The following is a 20,671-nucleotide window of genomic DNA, read 5'->3' on the forward strand; positions in this document are numbered from 1 at the left end:
TACATTCATTTGCCCTTTATCAAGCCACAAAAGTAAGTGATCTATCCTATTATATATCAACGGCTAATCCAAAATGAGAAGACATGGTCCCATTGTCTGTTCACATGTGGCCGCCCTGATTCCTGTACCTTTTTCCTTGATGCACTGACCGCTGTCATCACTGCCCTCGTTCTCCTTACTGGAAAAACGTCACATTCTTCTCAGGGATTTGGGCATAGATCTGAAGCTAGCAGAGTCAATACTGTGAGTGTTTGTTTCTTTTTAGTTCCCTCATTTTAAGTTCATATCAAAGCAATCTGTTGTTACAGCCTGCCGGTCAAATTTGATAAAGGGGTGGACATTCTGAACCTTGTTTGAGGTCAGTAGGTCACATGACCAAGGAGCTATTGAAATTAGAAACATTGAAAAATATTGAAAAATTGCATGAGATGAAAATAGACCAACTAAAGGGTCTGCAATGTGTAGGGCCGCTGAGTGTACATTCTTTAAAGTCAGTATGACCAAGGAGCTATTGAAATTTTGAATTTTAAAACATTTATGTAAAACCGTGTGAGATGAAAATGGACAAACTAAAGGGTGTGCAATGTGTAAGCCCACTGAGTGGACTTGTTTGAGTCAAATAGGTCACATGACCAAGGAGCTATTGAAATTCGAATGTAGAAAAAGTTTAAACTTTGTTTAAGCTCCCTAACTAATTAATCTAGGAATACAAAATGCTGCTTGCTCACATTTCCACATGTTTATTAGCTTTGGAAAGCGAATGAATGTCCAAATCATGAAAATAAGACCTGTGCAATGTTGTGCGCAATTTGTCCAAAATCATGACACTTATTTGGAGTCTGTGGTTCAAGTGTTTTGAAAGCGCGAATATCCGTCGAATATCCTATTTAAAACTGGCTTTACCTCGGTGGAGAACTGATGAACTTTCTTGTTCACTAATACTTCAAGTTCCTTGAAGTCACGAGGTTAAAATCAAAAGTGAAAGTTATTTTATGCACTATACAGGGCGCAACCATCTGGGCTCAACACAACATATTGACACGAATTTTCCATAATAACCGAAATAAAAAAAGACACTGTAGCACGATTTCAGAGTGTGGGATCTCAGAATCCTCGTTCCCCTGAGACACGAACTGTCACTTCAACAGGACAGGTGAGCAATCAAAGTTTCTGAAATAAGAGTCATACAAGTATGATCACGCTTCAATCAATATAGGTCCACCTAATTTTCTGAATAATGACGGAAAAAACACTGATTTTGGAGGGTCTGCCAGACGACCTAGACAAAATTAGATCCAAGTTGGATTTGTACTTCAAAAACAAAAGGAGGTCTGGAGGAGAGGTATTACAAATTCAAGACTATCCTGGGGACAAGAAGAAGGCTCTGCTCGTTTACCACGAAGATGCATGTAATTATCAAAATATTTTGAAATCAAAATATTTACATACTGTCAATTTAGACACAAATCTGATTGTGAATAAATTAGCCTAATTATACAGTTTATCTATTGTGCTCAGACCTATATCTGAAGTATTGTGATAAACAGTTAATGTAAAGTATTTTGACAAACATCTGAGGCACCAAGATTGTGTTCAGTAATGTAATGTCTTAGGAGCCAAAACAGCAGAATCTGCTTTTGTACAATGGGGTTCATTAGGCAGAGACTACATATACTGTACCTAATGATGGTATTTTATCATTTCCCCAGCTCTGCAGAAAGTGTTGGCTAAAAGAGATCATAACATAGATTTTAAAAAACCCATTGGGGTGGTTGAGCTTCAAGTGAAACTGAAGGAGAATGGCGGTGAAACAAAAGTGAAGAATGTTAAACCACCTCTCTTACCAAAAAGAGACCATCTGACTCTTGTGGGAAAATCTGCACTCAACACCGAAGAGAAGGTGATTCTTTGTTTATTTGTTATATTGCATCAAGTTTGCCATATTACAATATTTTGACATGTGTTTTTCTGTGCTTGTCTTTATCTGTGATGTAGCAGCCAGTGTCAGACAGTCAAGCAGGTAAGACTGATATTCATAAAGACACTTATTCATCAATGTATAACATCAGTATGGGAATCATATTCATGTTAATGCTCTCTCTCTCTCTCTCTCTCTCTCTCTCTCTCTCTCTCTCTCTCTCTCTCTCTCTCTCTCTCTCTCTCTCTCTCTCTGTGTGTGTTTCTGTTTATTTTTAAGATTCAGTGGAGGATAAGGATATTAAAGCAAACACACATACACTGCTTGTTAGAACCACAAAGGAACTTGAAAAGGAGCTCCTTAAATTGTATTTTGACCAGTTTGCATCGGAAGAAGAAGGGGCCAGCATTACAAGTCATGGCAAGAATAGCTGGATCCTCAAACTGTCCTTTCAGTCAGGTAAGGAGTTTTTTTTACATAGACTTATATAATTGAAATATTCTTTCCTCCAATTAATATTATATGATTTACTGTACTGTATATGATTTACTGTATTATTAACCACACACTTGGATTTATTTTACTGTAATCAGTGTACATTTACACTTTGTACCTGTTGGAATAAACACTGTAATTAGATATGCCATACTTGTTTATCATTCAGAAGTTACTTTGCTATGACTGTAAAATGGAATGTCTCATCACAGCTGGGAATAGGGGTCATGAGGAAATGCTTCCTTCCCAGTCACAAGAACACAATGGCTGCTATTTGAGTCTTTGCATTTTAGAGAATTTACATTGTCACATTACATGTCATCTACTTATATCCACAGGTGGACATCATATGAGTTTATTTCTTGAGTCTGTTTGGACAATCATGCCCACCAATGAATTATTTACCTCCTGTCAGATGCAGAGAAAGTCCTTGCCAAAAGGAGCATCAGTATGGCATTTCTGTGGAGGTGTACAATGAGACTGCTGTGGAAGGGAAACTGGACAACAGGCGCTTCATCCTGACTGGGTTTAATGAGAGCTGCAAGTGCGACATCATCTCTCTGTTCATCGGCAGCTGCAGCCAAGGTGCTGAGCATGCCTGGGAGACCCTGGACGATGGAGACAGAGTAGTGGTCAGCTTCAAACAGAACATTGGTGGGTCCACAGATACATCAAAAACATGTATACACAATATCTCTAATATTACGCCATTAAGTGACCAAAAAACGGCATACAATACTAATCTAACTATTAACATTTTATGTTACGCAGACATAAAGTCCTTCCTTAGGAAATGTTCATCAAAGAAGTACCAGGGCATGGAGATCGGGGCGTGTCGTTTAGAGCTGACAGACTCTGTGCTTGTCCAGGGGGACATGAGTCAAATCAAAGGAGGAGTGGAGGAGGCCCTCAATCTCTACTTCTCCAGCAAAAGGAGCAAAGGAGGAGATATCAAGTCCCAGATCTGGGTTACCAAGGGCAAGAGCATGGTCATCACCTTTGAAGACTGTCATGGTAGGCCCCTTTTCAATTACATTATCCTCTAGAAATAGGATGACGTTTTAAGCTAACCTGTTCAGTAAATAATTCTGCCCTCTGTTCACCTTATTTCAGTTGCCTATCAGGTTGCGGAACACAAGCATCATTTCGGTGGGGTGGACCTCATAGCTCAGCTATTCTACTCCAGTCTGCAGAAGGCGTTAACAGGGCAAACAGCCCTCCAATCAGACATCCCTTCTAACATAGCCCTTTGTCTCAGTTCAGCACTTTTCGACTTCATTAAATGTGATGAAGCCCGCAAGCAGGATTTAACAACTGGACTACGTAAGGTCAATGCTAGCGTCTCCTTCAATATGATCACAGAACCCCCACAGATGGTTCTGGATATGACCATGGAGAAGGAGTCCTTGGGCATGCTCAGACTGGGCCCTAAATGGGAAAGAATTGCCCAGAGAGAGGCTCTGGCCTTGCTAGAGAAATACAAAGAGGTTCAGCTGCCCACAGCGGTGGAGGTCTGGGAAAGGGTTGAAAATAGTTGTCTTGGTCTCAAATCCTCTGATGCCAGCATCTCTTACAAGAAGAGCAATGGTGTGATTGTGGTGGTAGGAGTGCAGAATGAGGTGAAGACCCTTGTGGAGAAGATTGAGCACATGGTGAAGAAGGTCAGTGATGAGCTTCAGATGGAGAGGAACACAATAGTAAGAAAAATCTCACTGGACTCCAAAGAGAAGTTTGAGATCATCTGGGATCTTGTCTCTGGCAAACTAGTGGACGTGGAGTTTTCCAAAGATGAAGAAAGCTTCATCATATGTCTAAAGGGTTTGGAGAACAAGGTGAGTACTGCAGAAGGTGTTGTCCATGAGGCAATGGGGAATGTTGAAACCAGACTACTTAATAATGTTTCAGTGCCTTTGATGGAGTTCTTGAAATCTCTGGACCTGAAAAAGTTTGAGAGGAAGCATTTTGCCCAGAACCACATATCGTCTGTATTCCTCCTTAGTGATGGTTCCATCCAGATCCTTGCAGAAAGAGCTGACATCCAGAGAGCTGAAGACACATTACATGAGGTCATCAAAGAGGAAGTCATCAAACTCACACCAGACCAAGCCCATGTGACCAATGGCGAACAATGGGCACAGTTCTTTGCCATACTTAATGGAGACCTCAAATTCACCAAGAACAACCACAATGTCAGCATCTCCGTAACACAGGAGAAGATTGGAGTCTGTGGATTCTCCAGTGTGGTGGCAGATGTGGCAGGGAAGTTGATGGGATACCTGGACAACAAGAAGCCAGAAACGGTGGATGTCTCTCTCAAATCAGTCCAGGAAGTAGAGTTTGTGGCCTCTTGCATGAACCTCTCAGAGGTCCCTGAAATCAAGGCTCTGGGCGTGACTATACTGCCATGCAAAACACTAGGATCTCCTTGTCTGAAGATCACGGCAGCGAGTGATAAAATCAAAGAGGCCGTAGATGCAGTGAAACAGCAGGTCAGTACAATTACAACTGAGAGGTACACATACTCCAAGGCCGGGGAGTCCAAAGTCCTAGAGAAAAACCAAGCGGATCTGCAGGCCAAGTTCAAGGATTTAGGGTGCAAACTCTACCTATCACCAGTGATTACCCACTGTCAGAAATACAGATACAACATTGAAGGTTGCGTCACTTTAATTGTTGGTCAGGGTAACATCTCCCAACATGCTGCAGATGCTTTGATCTGCCCTCTGAGCAGCAGTCTGTCCTTTGATACTCCGATCGCTAAGCAGTTCCTTCAGATTGGTGGGCCTGATATCAGGAAGGTGTTTGACAAGTTCCTGAAGGAGAGGCAGACTCTACAGCCAGGAGATGTGGTCTTGTCCAACCCAGGCACCCTTGGAGCTCAGCACCTCATCTATGCAGTGCTTCCAGTATGGGGGAAGGACACCTCAACTCTTAGAAATATCAATCTACAGTCGACGGTCCAGGACAGTTTACTGAAAGCAGACATCAAGAGGTGCGTCTCCATATGGATGCCAGCGATGGGGTGCGGTACCTTTGGTTTTCCCGTCACAGAGAGCTGTGCAGCAGTTATCAAGGGAGTCCTCGGTTTCATTAAACAGAAACCCCAACACCTGAGGAACATATTTGTGATAGACTCCGATGCCAAGACAGTGGGGGAGTTCCAGTCAGCCATTGAAGGAGAGGTAAGTCCGTTTCTCAACATTCCATTCGATGTTTAGTGTTCCTTTTATAATGCCACCTGGCTATATCTGTGATTAACATACCATGGCAAACCTTGCTACATGCTTAGGTTTGATTTAAGGAGGAAATGTGCAGTGTTATTGTAAATGGGGTCAAGTATTCCCGTTGAAAGTCAAACCTCTTCTTGTCCTATTTCATTCAACAGGGTTATCGTCGACAACAAATAACTAACAAAACAGCAACAGGCACAACTCCAACTGCTCCCTCTGCAGCCACTGCCCCACATAACACACATCCACTACCACCCCTAGTGGCTACGCCAGGCGCAGACATCAAAGGTTAGTTCCTTCAACCATACTTTTTGTATAATCATACCATATGGTTGAATACTGCAGGAAACCTATAGCGTGCCCTATCCTCACAAATGTATTTGTGTTTGAAGTGTTTGAAGTTTTTAGTATAAGGTTTTTCAAGATGAGTGATGAGAAGAGAAGCATTGGGCTGGATGATTATCTCACTACACCACCTTATGAAATATGCAGACAGATGGATTAAAAGTAATGTTTTCCTTGTAATTTTTCTGATAGCCAACTTTCTAGCTCTGCCCATAACTTTTGGACTTTATAGCATTCCCAGAAAGCATAGGTAATTCTTAGTTTTACACTTAAGACATCATAATACTGAATTAAGCATACATTTTAGTTACCTTTAATTTCATTAGTTATGCTCCAACATTCTCTCCATATTGTGCCAACATCAATTCTTTTTAAGTCTTGGTTCCAATAGTTTATTTATTTTTTCTGAGATTGTCAGTTGGATATGCTCTCTGCAAGGTTTTGCATATCTTACCTATCATAGGAGCATCATTTTCTGACTCAATGTCCAAAATATTTTAAATCAAATGTTGTGATATCTAACTTTTAAGTTTGAAAATATCTTCATTGGTCAGTACAAAACTAAATGTATTTCCTGTTATCAAATAATTACAGTTTCTGTGCCTTTAATTTTCCAGTTGGACCAATTTATCGGTGAATTCTGAAAAGCTATCAGAGTAATGTTCCATACAGTTTGGTATGGAACAAGGTTTGGTGTTCCTAATGTCTGGTATACTCAGCGTATATTTCGCAAGTAAAAACATTGGGTAGCGAGTTGGTACAATTCATCGTCTAGAAGGTTAAAACCACCCTCAGGCTTGAGCAGGCTTGAGCCTGTTTCTTATGCTGAGGTCTATAAAGCATTGAAAGCAATAGACACTAAAATGTCTGCAGGTCCAGACAACCTGGATCCCTACCTCTTAATAATAGCAGCTGGTGTTATTACTGAAGTTTATGAATCCCTAGTGAACTCAGTTAAAAAAACTTCTTCATTAAAAATAACATACTGAGCAGAGTTCAGTCTGGCTTTAGAGCAAATTACATCATTAATGCACTTAATAAAAAGCAACATTGCGCTGCTCTGTTTGTTGATTTATCAAAGGCATTTCATTTAGTTGACCATAAATTGTTGCTAGGATGACTCAGTAACATTGGTCTCAGTGAAGGGGCAGTAAATTGGTTTAGGAACTATTTTTCTGACAGAACACAATGTGTACATACTGACAATCACAAGTCTAGCTTTCTTGAGATGAATAAAGGTGTTCCCCAGGGTTCCATTTTAGCTCCTGTGTCCTCAATTTCTATTAATGATTTGGGAAATGGGATGCAACCAGCAAAGTTACATCTAAATGTAGATGATACAGTCATATACTCATGTTCTCCTTCCCTGGTTCAGGTTGTTCAAGAGCTCCAGACTGCTTTTCAGTCTCTGCGGTCCTCCCTTTGTGGTCTCAAACTGGTCTTGAATGTACAAGAAACCAAATTCATGACCTTTACCAGAGCTCGAACTCGGCCAGAGAAGGTTAGCATTGTCACATCTGGTGGCTTATCCATTGAAAGAGTGTCATCCTACAAATACCTAGGTATATGATTGGACGACAAGTTGTCCTTTAATGTTCATTTCGATAATCTTGTGAGGAAGCTTCAATTGAAATTAGGTCTTTATTTTCGTAATAAGGCTTGCTTCCCGCTTATGGCTAGAAAGAAGCTTGTTCAGGCCATTTTTCTCTTTGTAATTGATTACGGTGACTTGTTGTATATGCGTGCAACCTCCTCCGTCTTACAGAGACTGGATTCTGTTTCTCATGCATCCTTGCACTTTATTACAAATGCCAAGTCACTCACCCACCATTGCACCTTGTACCGAATGGTAGGTTGGACCTCACTTTATATGCGCAGGAAGCTACATTTGTATGTGTTCATCTACAAAGCCCTTTTGGGTAAACTCCCTCTTTACCTCTGCAGTCTGGTTCCTTTCACCACCAGCAGTTACCATACCCGTTCTGTAAGGTAAAGTCCCCAGGACATTCACAGTATTAGGCAAGACTGCCTTCTCTTCTTGTACACCAGATGCATGGAATAGTCTACAATCCATGCTTCATCTAGATATGTTAGTGCCACTGAATGAATTTAAAATATTGATGGGAGACTCTTACGGAGGAGTGGAAATGCTTTTTTAGGCTGGATAATGTTGTGTGTTTTAATTCTGTAATGTATTGATTGTTGCTGCGTACTTTTTGAAGAATGTCTTCGGTGGGGTAATTGTTCCATTTGAATTAGATCTGCTTTCTTAATTTTTCTTCTATTAACAGTGATTATTAGTGGAGTGTCAGTGTTCCTGAAGAAGGGAGACATCACAAAAGAGACAGTGGATGTCATCGTGAATTCCAACAACCATCATCTGAATCTTAATTCTGGCAAGTGTGTTTAATTGTTTTTAATGACATGTTCGCACAGTTTGTTTTCAGTTTGGTTTCATTTGACGGTGTACGGTAAGTCTCTAACTTATCTCAACAGGTGTGTCTGGAGCCATCCTAAAGGCAGCTGGGAAATCAGTAGTGGATGAATGCAGAAGAATGGTACAATCACTTGGTAAGGCATACTTTTTTATTCAACCTTAATTTATCCAGGAAGTCCCATTTACAAGAGGACTAAGTCAAGCGATAATACTTGATATGATAAGATTAGGTTATAAAATCAATATTTCCAGAAATAATATAGTATTCAGCTTGCTACCAGACCATTAGTGTTGAACCTTAATCACAGAATACTGATTTGTTTTGTCCCAATTTCCCCAGGTGTCCTGAAGGACAATGATGTTGTGTTCTCATGTGGTGGGAAACTGAACTGTAAGACCATAGCTCAGATAGTTGGGCCCAAGAATGCTGCAAATATCACTACCTCCATAGAGAATGTCCTTAATCTGTGTGAGCACAGGAAGGCAGTCACAATGTCCATCCCTACTATTGGCACAGGTGATTCAACTGAAATATATAATAAAACTAGATGTTCCATTCCAGTGTCACTTGTACTGATTAATCAATCAATTTATTTGTTTCAATTGATCTATTTCTCACTTTGGATGCTGATGCCTTGTGCTTCAGGGAAAGGTGGCATTGAGCCCAAAGATTCCATCAAGGCCATACTAAAAGGACTGGAGAGTCACATATCACAGATGCCTTCATCCAGCATCAAAATCATCTTCATAGTGGCCTTTGAGCAAAAGATCTTTGACCTCTTGAGAGATTACTTTAACGAAAGGAACCTGGGCCCACACAAAATCGAGCAGGTAGATTTAATTCACCTAAGGCTCATTTGAAAATGTTTTGTTGATGAGTGTGATGACTAGAGGTTATGGGTTTTATTTAGGCAAATGCTGCATCACCATCTACACCTTCTCAGTCCAGTCTTCCCCCAAATCAAGGTCTGACTTTGATACTTTGTTTGAATTTGAAATTAATTCATATTTGTTTACATTTTAAATGAATTCACAGTGTCCCATTTTAAAATGTGCATTGGTATCGTTATCACAATATGTGTGGGTGAAATGTTGACCTTTTCCCTCCCCTAGTTAAAATCCATGGTGTCAGAATTGAAGTGAGGAGAGGCGACATCACTCAAGAAACTGTCAGAGGTATCGTGAATACCACCAACTCAAGAATCAGCTTAACAAAAGGTCTGTATACTGAAAAAAAACGGCATAAAATGTTACATTGTTAGCGCACTCCGGGAAAACATGATTTATTCTATTAATAGAACTTTCTTCCTACCTACTGGATACAACCTCATTTGAAACATGTTCTCTTCAGGAGTTAGTGCTGCGATCCTCAAAGCAGCTGGGAGCGCAGTTGACCAGGAGTGCAGAGCCATCTGTGAGTGTCTCTCATCTAAGGAGAAATGTAACCTGTGGTGTATCGCAGCCATTCAGTCTGACTCTTTTCTCTCGCTCGGTCTCTCTGCCGCGTGTCATCTGCTTTATTTCTCCAGGCCCTCTGAGGGCTGATGCAGCAGGGGTGACCAGTGGAGGGGCCCTGCAGTGTGACTTCATCCTCCACATGCTGGGGCCCCACTCTGTGGCTGACACTACACTACGAGTCACCAAGGTGCTGAAGTGCTGTGAGGACAAACAGATCACAACCGTGTCTTTCCCTGCTGTGGGCACTGGTAGGCGATGGTTTATTAGTGGTTCAGTGTTATTACAGGTTATTATAAACAGTTGTAGGCTCCAAACATGCAGTAATTTAAATTGTTGAGTTATCCACAGCTATTGTCCTATTTTTCAGCTACAGCTAATGCAGTGATGAAAAAAAATAAAAACGTTCTCATTGTAGGAGGTGGCGGCCTTAATGGTGCCGACTCCATTGGTGCCATCCTCCAGGGCATCCAGGATCATCTATCACAGTGCCTCGTTCCTACCATCATCAAACTGATCTACATTGTCATCTACGAGGACAAGGTCCTGCAGGAGTGTCAGCTGGGGCTCAACCAGTGGAAGACTAGACAGATGGTATGATAAAGCTAGAATCCTTAATTGAAACAATAACAAAGCCCCTGTTTCGCTAAAAAGCTAAGGGGTGGGGCTGGAGAACCACTCTCAGATCTATAGACAGAGCTATGGATGCAAGGACTGGCCATCCATGATTCAAATGATAGTTTTAAACATGTTTTGAGGATAGTGTTTGTTTATGTTGTTTCTAAACATTGGAGTAAAACAAGCTTATAATTTGGGTTCTGGTGGGGTACAACATTTCAACTAAGCTCATGATGCATTTATAAGTTATATTCTTCAAGAATCAATGGGTACATATCATTCATTTTATAAGTCCAAAAATGTATGTAGCGAAGGATTCTAGCTTTAAAGAAATATTGAACATGTACTAACTTTGTAATAATTATGTCATAACTGCCATTGTTAATAGAACTTAACTTCAGGCATACTGTGGATGTACACTTAGTGTGCAAAACATTAGGAACACCTGCTCTTTCCATGACAGACTGACCAGGTGGATCCATGTGAAAGCAATGAACCCTTACTGATGTCACATGTTAAATCCACTTCAATCAGTGTAGATGAAGGGGAGAAGACCGGTTAAAGAAGGATTTTTAAGCCTTGAGACAATTGTGACATGGATTGTGTATGTGTGCCATTCAGAGGGTGAATGGGCAAGACAAAGATTTGAAGTGTCTTTTAATAGGGTATGGTAGTAGGTGCCAGGCGCACCGGTTTGAGTGTGTCGAGAACTGCAACACTGCTGAGTTTTTCGTGCTCAACAGTTTCCTGTGTGTGTATCAAGAATGGTCCACCACCCAAAGGACATCCAACTAATTTGACACAACTGTGGGAAGCATTGCAGTCAACATGGGCCAGCATCCCTGTGGAACGCTTTCCACGGGGATGGGGGGTGCAACTAAATATTAGGAATGGGTTCCTAATGTTTTGTACACTCGGTGTACATTACTGTGTATAGTTATTGTTTTTAAACCCATTCTTTAGATTCTCAACCAGGATAAAGATGATCTTTGTAGTGATAATGATTATGGAGACAGTGACTCTGAGGATGATATTTATGATGATGACACCAGCTCTGGGGAAGGAGAGGGCAGCAGTGGCCAGACAGGTTTGTACAGTTCCAATGTATTACGGCACGTGATGTTATGCGACAGTTGATGTCTGCTACTTATTCTTCCTCTGTAACCTTTTCCCTTTATCCAGGAAACACCATTGAAGCAGTAATTGGGCCAGTGAAGGTCAAGGTGGTATGTGGGGACATCACTAAGGAGAAAACTGACGCCATCGTCAGCAGTACAAACTCAAGCCTCGATCTCAACTCAGGCAAGATCCCTATTCCAACTTTCAGATCAGCTGAACATATCTGATATTCTTTCATCAGAAAGGTCTTCAAGTGAAGATATTTACACTCATGTTGTTCCTCACTGTGTAGGTGTTTCAGGAGCCATTCTAAAAGCTGCTGGACAGTCGGTTGCGGACGAGTGCAAAGCTTTAGGCATGAGTCTTCCATTTCTTCCATAAATACAAACAAAGTAAACGAGAATTGAAATATGGGTAGCTGGGATAAAAAAAAAGTGGTGTTTGTGTAAGAAGTTAGACATGCTAATGCCTTTCTTTTCTGACCCCAGGGACCCAACCCAATGATGGTGTTGTCATGACCAAACCCGGAAACATCCAGGCCAAGCACATCATTCACATGGTGGGCCAGACCAAGGAAGAGGAGATCACCAGCTCCATGCTCAAGGTGTTGAAGATGTGTGAAGACAATAAAATCCAGTCGGTCTCCATCCCAGCACTTGGAACAGGTAGGCGTAATAACATTGTAGTATCATTGTTAAAAAACGAAAAGTGGCATTTATTATTTGCTTTGCATGTACTGTAATGATAAAGAAATACAGGCACCAAAAACACAAATGTTTATGCTCCTGTACAGGTGCTGGTAACTTGGGAGCAGTGGAGGTTGGGAATGCAATGTTGCACGCAATAACTGAGCTACAGAAAACCATCGGAAACCCATCAGTTAAAACGATTCACATTGTTATATTCCAAACCAAGATGATGAAGGACTTTGATGAGGTTATGAAAAGGTTCAAAAAGGTGACACCCAAGACTGCTGGTTAGTAGTAACCTAATCGTCATCAGAAATATGACTATATAAGCCTTTAAAATAGTTTCTTCACAAGTGCTTAAGCCTTTCCAAGTGATTCATATTTTCCACAAGTATTACTATGCATGTTTCTCATGTATTATTTCTGTATTTATTTACTTCTACAACAGCCAAAAACGGTCCAAAAACGGTCCAACAAACCACACCAGCCCAGCCTCCTCCTACCAAACCAGCCTTGTGTTTGGCCAGCGCCACAGCAGCGGTGGTCTTCCCCAGTATGGAGGCTGAGGTGTACGGGTCCTCCCCTGCCAGCCTGGCTCAGGTGAAGAAACTTCTGGACGAGCTGGTCTCAGAGGAGTGTGTTAGCCAGGACCTGCCCTCCAGCCACTTGCACCTGCTGCTGGAGCCGCAGAAACAGGCCATCGTGGCCCTGAGCCAGAATAACCAGGTCCGTGTCCTGGTAGCATCCTCAAACAAAGTCACTGTCTCTGGGAAGAAAGACAACGTTTTTTCCGCTGTCCTCCAGATTAGGGACTATCTGCTGGGGGCGAGGGACAGGGATAACCGGGAGGGAGAGGAGAAGAGGATGAGGGAGACGGTGCGCTGGGAGGCCGGGGAGGGAGAGGTCTGGGGAGAGCTGGATCAGAGTCTCAGCTATGACCTCGAGCTGGCCTGCCACAGGAAAGACAAGAGTTTTAAATATAACCACCAGGGGGAGACATTCACTGTTGATCTGAGCCGAATGCAGCAGACTGACAGCAAAGGAACCATCACCAGGGTCAAAAGGAGCCTTGTGGCAGATTCTGACACAGGTAATACCTTGGTTATATGTTTAGGAAAAAGCTTTATAGTCAAGCATCATTTATAGTTCATACAAATGTATAGTTTATCAAAACTGTATAATACAGAACATCAAAAGAATATGAATTGAAATAATAAAAATGTATTTGATAATAACTAATTGATCCTGAGTTTTTACATTGATGATCTGTTCAATGGTTTCCTCTGTGCTTCTGTTTTTCAGCTGTCATTCAGTTCCCACGGAGCTGGACCAGAATGGACGGCAAGGATCTGGAGATAGTCACACTGGCTCCTAACTCAGGGGAGTACCAGAGCATAGAGAAGGAATTTGTTGCAACCTCCAAGAAACCAAATACTAAAACACAATCAACCGTTCAGATTGTCCAGGTAAATGAACTATTACTGATATGATATACACTGAACAAAAGTATAAACGCAACATGCAACAATTTCAAAGATTTTGCTGAGTTACAGGTCATATAAGGTAATCAGTCAATTGAAATAAATAAATGAGGCCCTAATCTATGGAATACAGATACCTTGTTGGTCACAGATACCTTTTGAAAAAGGTAGGGGGGTGGATCAAACAAAGCAGTCAGGATCTGGTGTCACCACCATTTGCCAGAAGCAGTGCGACACATCTTCACATACAGTTGATCAGGCTGTTGATCGTGGCCTGTGGAATGTTGTCCTAATCCTCTTCAATGGCTGTGCGAAGAAGCTGGATATTGGCAGGAACTGGAACACGCTGTCGTACATGTCAATCCGGAGCATCCAAAACATGCTCAATGGGTGACATGTCTGGGGGGTATGCAGGTCATTTAAGAACTAGGACATTTTTAGCTTCCTGGAATTGTGTACAGATCCTTGCGACATGGGACCGTGCATTATCATGCTGAAACATGAGGTGATGGCAGCGGATGAATGGCACGACAATGGGCCTCAGGATCTCGTCACGGAATCTCTGCATTCAAATTGCCATGGATAAAATGTAATAGTGTTTGTTTTCCATAGCTTATGCCTCACCATACCATAACCCCACCATGGGGCACTCTGTTCACAACGTTGACATCAGCAAACTGCTCACCAACACCACGCCATACACGCTATCTGCCGGGTACAGTTGAAATCTGGATTAAATCAGTGAAGAGCACACTTCTCCAGCGTGCCAGTGGCCATCGAAGGTGAGCATTTGCACAATGAAGCCGGTTACGACGCCGAACTGCAGTCCGGTCAAGACCCTGTTGAGGACTACAAGCACGCAGATGAGCTTCCCTGAGAGGATTTTTGACCGTTTGCAAAACCCACAGTTTCATCAGCTGTCCGGGTGGCTGTTCTCAGACGATCCCGCAGGTGAAAAAGACAGATGTGGAGGTCCTGGCTGGGCTGGCGTAGTTACACATGGTCTGCGGTTGTGAGGCCCTTTGTACTTACTGCCAAATTCTCTCAAATGGTGTTGGAGGCGGCTTATGATAGAGAAATTAACATTCAATTATTAGGCAACGGCTCTGGTGGATGTTCCTGCAGTCAGCATGCCAATTGTACGCTCCCTCAAAACTTGAGACATCGGTGACATAGTGTTGTGTGACAAAACTGCACATTTTAGAGTGGCCTTTTATTGTTCCAAGCACAAGGTGCACCTTTGTAATGATCATGTTGTTTAATCAGCTTCTTGATATGCCACACATGTCAGATTCATGGAAAATCTTGGCAAAGAACAAATAAAATTTGTGTACAACATTTTAGAGGAATAAGCTTTTTGTGTGTATGGAACATTTCTGGGATCTTATATTTCACCTCATGAAACGCGACCAACACTATACATATTGCTTTTATATTTGTGTTCAGTGTAGATTCTATACAACCAGGAGAGGAATGTAGTGCTTGTATCACTGACAATATCTATAATGCTTTATTTACAGATCCAGAGGATTCAGAGCAAGGACCAGTGGCAGAGGTACGCAGTGAAGAAACAGGCATTGGATAAGAAGTATCCTAAAATCAAGAATGAGCTGAACCTTTACCATGGCACCACCAAAGACATCTGTCAGAAAATCAATGCCTGTGGTTTCAATAGGAGCTTCTGTGGGAGAAACGGTAAAGAACATTCTTTATCAACTCATACACTGTCCTCTCCATTATCATAACAGTAATGCTCTGTAGAGCTTAATCAAACAAATATTCAAACAAATGATCACTTAAACTGTCTCGTCATTATAGATTCCTGTAGTGAACCCCTCCATTTAATTTAATTTTTAACTTCTTGAAACTTTCTTGAATCATTCGGTTTCTCGAATCTTTTGGATTTTCTTTGGTTTCAGCTACTGTTTACGGGGATGGGACCTACTTTGCCAAAGAGACGTGGTACTCGTGCCAGGATGCCTACTCCAACCCAGACGCCAGTGGGCTAAAGTACATGTACCGTGCCAGGGTGCTAGTGGGTAATCCCTGCCTAGGGGTGGGGGGCATGAAGGAGCCAAACCCTCTGAACCCTACTGATCTCCATCAGGGCCTGCATGACTGTGCTGTCAATGACCTGCAGAATCCCTTTATCTATGTGGTGTTCTGTGATGCAGGGGCCTACCCCGACTACCTCATCAGCTTCAAGACTGTCTGAGAGAGACAGTGAGGTGCCTGTTGGCCTTCTTTTTTTTTTTAAGAATACAGAACTGAAACGCCAGTACTGCAAAATGTAACATTTGCACTCTATAAACTGTAGAAACTACACTATATATACAAAAGTATGTGGACATCCCTTGAAATTAGTAGATTTGCTCTTTCAGCCTCACCCATTGCTGACAGTTGTATAAAATCGAGAACACCGCCATGCAATCTCCATAGACAAACATTGGCAGTAGAATGGCTTTATTCAAGAGCTCAGTGACTTTCAATGTGGCACCGTCATAGGATGCCACCTTTCCAACAAGTCAGTTAGTCACATTGCTGCCCTGCTAGAGCTGTTCCGGTCAACTGTTAGTGCTGCTTATTGTGAAGTGAAAACTAGGAGGAACAACGGCTCAGCCGCCAAACAATCAAGGCCAAACGAGTTGGCAGAACGGGACCACCGAGCACTGAAGCGCGTAGCACACAAAAATAGTCTGTCCTTGGTAGCAACACTCACTACCGAGTTCCAAACTGCATTTGGAAGCAATGTCAGCACAATAACTGTTTGTCGGGAGCTTCATGAAATGGGTTTCCATGGCCGCACACAAGCCTAAGATCACCATGCTCAATGCCAAGCATCAGCTGGAGTGGTGTTAAGCTCGCCGCCATTGGTCTCTGGAGCAGTGGAAATGCATTATCTGGAGTGATGAATCACGCTTCACCAACTAGCAGTCCGATGGACGAATCTGGGTTTGGCGGATGCCAGGAGAATGCTACCTGCCCCAATGCATAGTGACAACTGTAAAGTTTGGTGGAGGAGAAATAATGGTCTGGGGCTTTTTTTATGCTAGGCTAAGCCCCTTTGTTACAGTTAAGGGAAATCTTAACGCTACAGCATACAATGACATTTTAGACGATTCTATACTTCCAACTTTGTGGCAACAGTTTGGGGAAGGCCATTTCCTTTTTCTGCATGACAATGCCCCTGTGCACAAAGTGAGGTCCATACAGCAATGGCTTGTTGAGATCGGTGTGGAAGCACTTGACTGGCCTGAACAGAGCCCTGACCTCAACTCCATTGAACACGTTTGGGATGAATTGGAACGTGACTGCGAGCCAAGCCTAATTGCCCAACATCAGTGCCTGACCACACTAATGCTCTTTTGGCTGAATGGAAGCAAGTCCCTGCAGCAATATCCCAACGTCTAGTGGAAATCCTTCCCAGAAGAGTGGAGGCTGTTATAGCAGCAAGGGATGACCAACTCCATATTAATGCCCAGTGTTGTCTTACTCAAGACCTGTCTCAGTCTTGAGTCCGGTCTGGAGATCACATGTTGAGTGTCTTGGTCTTGTCTCAGACAGTGAGGACCAGTCATTTCTTCTCCAGACCAGAACAATGTTTGCAGTCAGAGTGCAGTATAACTCCAGTATACTGCATCCAAAATGTAAGAAATTTACTGCAGTAATTTTGCAGTGTGACTGCAGTTACAGTGCAGTATAACTGCAGTAATTCTGCAATTACTGTGTCCGAAATACCAGTCGACTGCAGTTTCAAAACTGCTATCTTTTTTTGTAAGGGGAGTAAAAAGCTCATGATTAGCTTCCATTCAGTCAGCACATAAAACCCAATCGCCAGGCCAAATATATACACACCTTTCTTGAAACTTTAAATATCTTAACATCATATATTATAGACATAATATATAATATAATATAATATATAATAATATATGCCATTTAGCAGACGCTTTTATCAGTGGTGAACTTTTTGGCAGGCCTTCAGTGTGTGACCAATTTGTGATTCTGAAAGCCTAGCAACCGTAATAACAGCACATTCATGTAGGAGAGTGCACTTTTTGTAAAACACTAAGGATCAGTAGTGTAGTGGAGGGTATACACAGGTATAAACCATATAACCACCTCTTGTAGAGGAGGTACGATTTATCAATTATATAGTACAATAGAGAAATCATGCACAAAGTAGACTACACAATCGCAAAGCAGTGAAATAAATGAACATGCGTGCAGCTCATATAGCCTAGTTTCAGCGGAATATCATCTGCAGGCAGAAGTGTGCAGCTGGCCACTTGCGCAATGTAGCCGCTTACGGGTATTCTTCAACATAAATGCGTAAAACTACGTCACGATGCTGTAGACACCTTGGGGAATAGAAAAGGTAATCTGGTTGATAGCCCATTCACTGCTCAATAGGGACGCATTGGAACGCAGAGCTTTCAAAAGGTGAGTCACTTCCGGAATGGATTTTTCTCAGGCTTTCGTCTGCAATATTAGTTCTTATATACTCACAGACAATATTTTTACAGTTTTGGAAATTTGAGTGTTTTCTATCCTAAGCTGTCAATTATATGCACATTCTAGCATCTTGTCCTGACAAAATATCCCGTTTAATATGGGAACGTTATTTTTCCAAAAATGAAAATACTGCCCCCTAGTCACAACAGGATATTATAATTAAGGTCCTTGTGTAATTGTAGTGTGATTATTGTACCCCCTAGCACGGTTGTCCATTGTTTGTCATCTATGTATGCTCGTGTTCCCTCATGTGCTTTATGTATTGATTTGTTGTTGTTAATAATAAAAATATATTTAAAAAAAGGCTTGATCTGAAAACGTAGTCGGAGGCGCCGTAAGGAGTGTGTGACGCAATTGTGGAGCCTCCAGAGTTATGCCGAGGCCAAATTGAACTTTGTACTTCATCGCCGTGCTCCTCCCAAATGTATCAATGCGGAAAGCTCCTTATAGCTCCACATTGATATGATTGGTTGACGGTAGGTGGGGCGGGAGGTCCTGTATAAACACAAACTCACTTCCCTTGACAACAGCTCTGCTACGTGAAGCAGAACATGTAGGAATGCCCCATAAGTGCTAGAAACTCTGGAAGTAAAATGTGTATTCTGACCTTGAATTTAATTTAAGTATGAAGAATAGCATGCTGTTCACCCCGCCGTTCGTTCGAAGGGGAGATCTAAGAAATGAAGGTGTGGCAGAGGTGTGTCTACAGATACCGTATTCTGACCTAGACTTCATTCCCTAATAATTCCACCACCTTTACAAGGAAACCATGAATAAATGCTATCCAACCTACCAGTTCCAAGTGGGAAAAACATTACTTTTTATATATTTATTATAGAAATAACAGCATTCTCCATGCACTGTAATTTCTGAATGTGTAAGAGCTATTGATAAGAGCTAGGTAAATGAGTAATCCTTTTGGAGAAGGGGATTGTAAATACACATAGCAATTGTTTTAGGTGATTTTTCCTTATGATCCCTGGTGAGTGGAGAGGATTGTGAAACCAGCCATATGAAGGCAAACTGAAAATCATATCAACATGACATGTATTGTGGACCCTTTTCCACTGTGAAATAGGCTATATATTGCTGCACCATTACTCAGATTTGTTTTGTGTATCAATATATTTAGTGCGTAAAGGCTCTCCAGGTTGTTTTATGATTCATACTTTCCTAACCCTAAAATGTGCCTAAATAATCTACAAGATTGGAGTATGTTTAATTCTACCAATTGGCGCTGAAATGGAGACGAAGGTGCATTTGCGTCACACACTCCTTACGGCGCCTCCGACTACGTTTTCAGATCAAGCCTTTTTTTAAATATATATATTTAAATATAAAAATATTGTGTTTATACAGGACCTCCCGCCCCACCTACCGTCAACCAATCATATCAATGTGGAGCTATAAGGAGCTTTCCGCATTGATACATTTGGGAGGAGCACGGCGATGAAGTACAAAGTTCAATTTGGCCTCGGCATAACTCTGGAGGCTCCACAATTGCGTCACACACTCCTTACGGCGCCTCCGACTACGTTTTCAGATCAAGCCTTTTTTTTAAATATATTTTTATTATTAACAACAACAAATCAATACATAAAGCACATGAGGGAACACGAGCATACATAGATGACAAACAATGGACAACCGTGCTAGGGGGTACAATAATCACACTACAATTACAAAATGACCTTAATTATAATATCCTGTTGTGACTACGGGGCAGTATTTTCATTTTTGGAAAAATAACGTTCCCATATTAAACGGGACATTTTGTAAATGTAATGTAAATGTAAACTTATTCCACGTTTTGTTACAGCCTGAATTCAACATTTCTTAACTCTTATTTTTCTCAGTCATCGATACACAATACCCCATAATGACAGTGAAAACATGTTTAGTGATTTTTGCAAATGTATTAAACTAAATACAGAAATCTCATTTAAATAACTATTCACACCCCTTTTTGAAGGTGCATAATGGGCTTTGCAGGCGTGGGTCCCTTGTGCACGCATACATGGAATTCAACTGTTGAACCCTCCTACTTCCCGGCCCACAGATTTGCTCATGGAGTTTATTACATTTATCTTAAGCCATCCCTTTAAATATGGTATACCTTTAATTAGATGTTTGTCGACAGACTAGAATACATTGAAGGGGTTCAGAAAATAGGGATCAATGAAAGAATGCCATCTAAGTCTAGGGGTATGTGCATTTGGGAAGTATTCAGACTCCCTTGACCTTTTACACTTTTTTACATTACAGCCTTATTCTAAAATGTATTAAATTGTTTTTCTTTCATCAATCTACACACAACCCATAATGACAAAGCAAAAAAAAAACATTTTACTGTAGCAAATGTATTATAA

The 20,671-nt window shown here is 41.5% G+C and overlaps 1 protein-coding gene across 2 annotated transcripts; it reads left to right on the top strand.

Moving 5' to 3' along the window:
* The first annotated feature begins 968 nt into the window (after positions 1-968).
* Positions 969-16,140, top strand: parp14rs3 (poly(ADP-ribose) polymerase family member 14-related sequence 3). Of its 2 annotated transcripts, none has more exons than XM_046363112.1 (26): positions 969-1,409; positions 1,710-1,900; positions 1,996-2,020; positions 2,198-2,377; positions 2,829-3,067; positions 3,185-3,427; positions 3,527-5,595; positions 5,799-5,931; positions 8,280-8,384; positions 8,485-8,559; positions 8,766-8,942; positions 9,072-9,256; positions 9,337-9,391; positions 9,539-9,643; positions 9,777-9,839; positions 9,955-10,131; positions 10,299-10,474; positions 11,462-11,585; positions 11,681-11,800; positions 11,910-11,972; positions 12,106-12,282; positions 12,411-12,593; positions 12,755-13,396; positions 13,609-13,772; positions 15,308-15,482; positions 15,707-16,140. In XM_046363112.1, the coding sequence occupies exons 6-26, from the start codon at positions 3,232-3,234 to the stop codon at positions 16,000-16,002; spliced, it is 5,460 nt and encodes a 1,819-aa protein (XP_046219068.1). In that variant the 5' UTR covers positions 969-1,409; positions 1,710-1,900; positions 1,996-2,020; positions 2,198-2,377; positions 2,829-3,067; positions 3,185-3,231; the 3' UTR covers positions 16,003-16,140. The 2 variants fall into 2 exon arrangements, with proteins under 2 accessions (XP_046219068.1, XP_046219069.1); XM_046363113.1 differs by having other exon boundaries at positions 1,999-2,020.
* The last annotated feature ends 4,531 nt before the right edge of the window (positions 16,141-20,671 follow it).

This window comes from Oncorhynchus gorbuscha, linkage group LG09, assembly GCF_021184085.1.
Source record: "Oncorhynchus gorbuscha isolate QuinsamMale2020 ecotype Even-year linkage group LG09, OgorEven_v1.0, whole genome shotgun sequence".
Classification (NCBI taxonomy): Eukaryota; Metazoa; Chordata; class Actinopteri; order Salmoniformes; family Salmonidae; genus Oncorhynchus; species Oncorhynchus gorbuscha.

Excerpts from the sequence above, each read along its gene's own strand:
- parp14rs3 (XM_046363112.1), top strand. The coding sequence starts at position 3,232 with ATGGAGATCGGGGCGTGTCGTTTAGAGCTGACAGACTCTGTGCTTGTC. Across the intron at positions 5,932-8,279 it reads GCCAGGCGCAGACATCAAAG|TGATTATTAGTGGAGTGTCA; the intron begins GTTAGTTCCTTC and ends TTCTATTAACAG. Across the intron at positions 11,801-11,909 it reads AAGCCTCGATCTCAACTCAG|GTGTTTCAGGAGCCATTCTA; the intron begins GCAAGATCCCTA and ends CTCACTGTGTAG.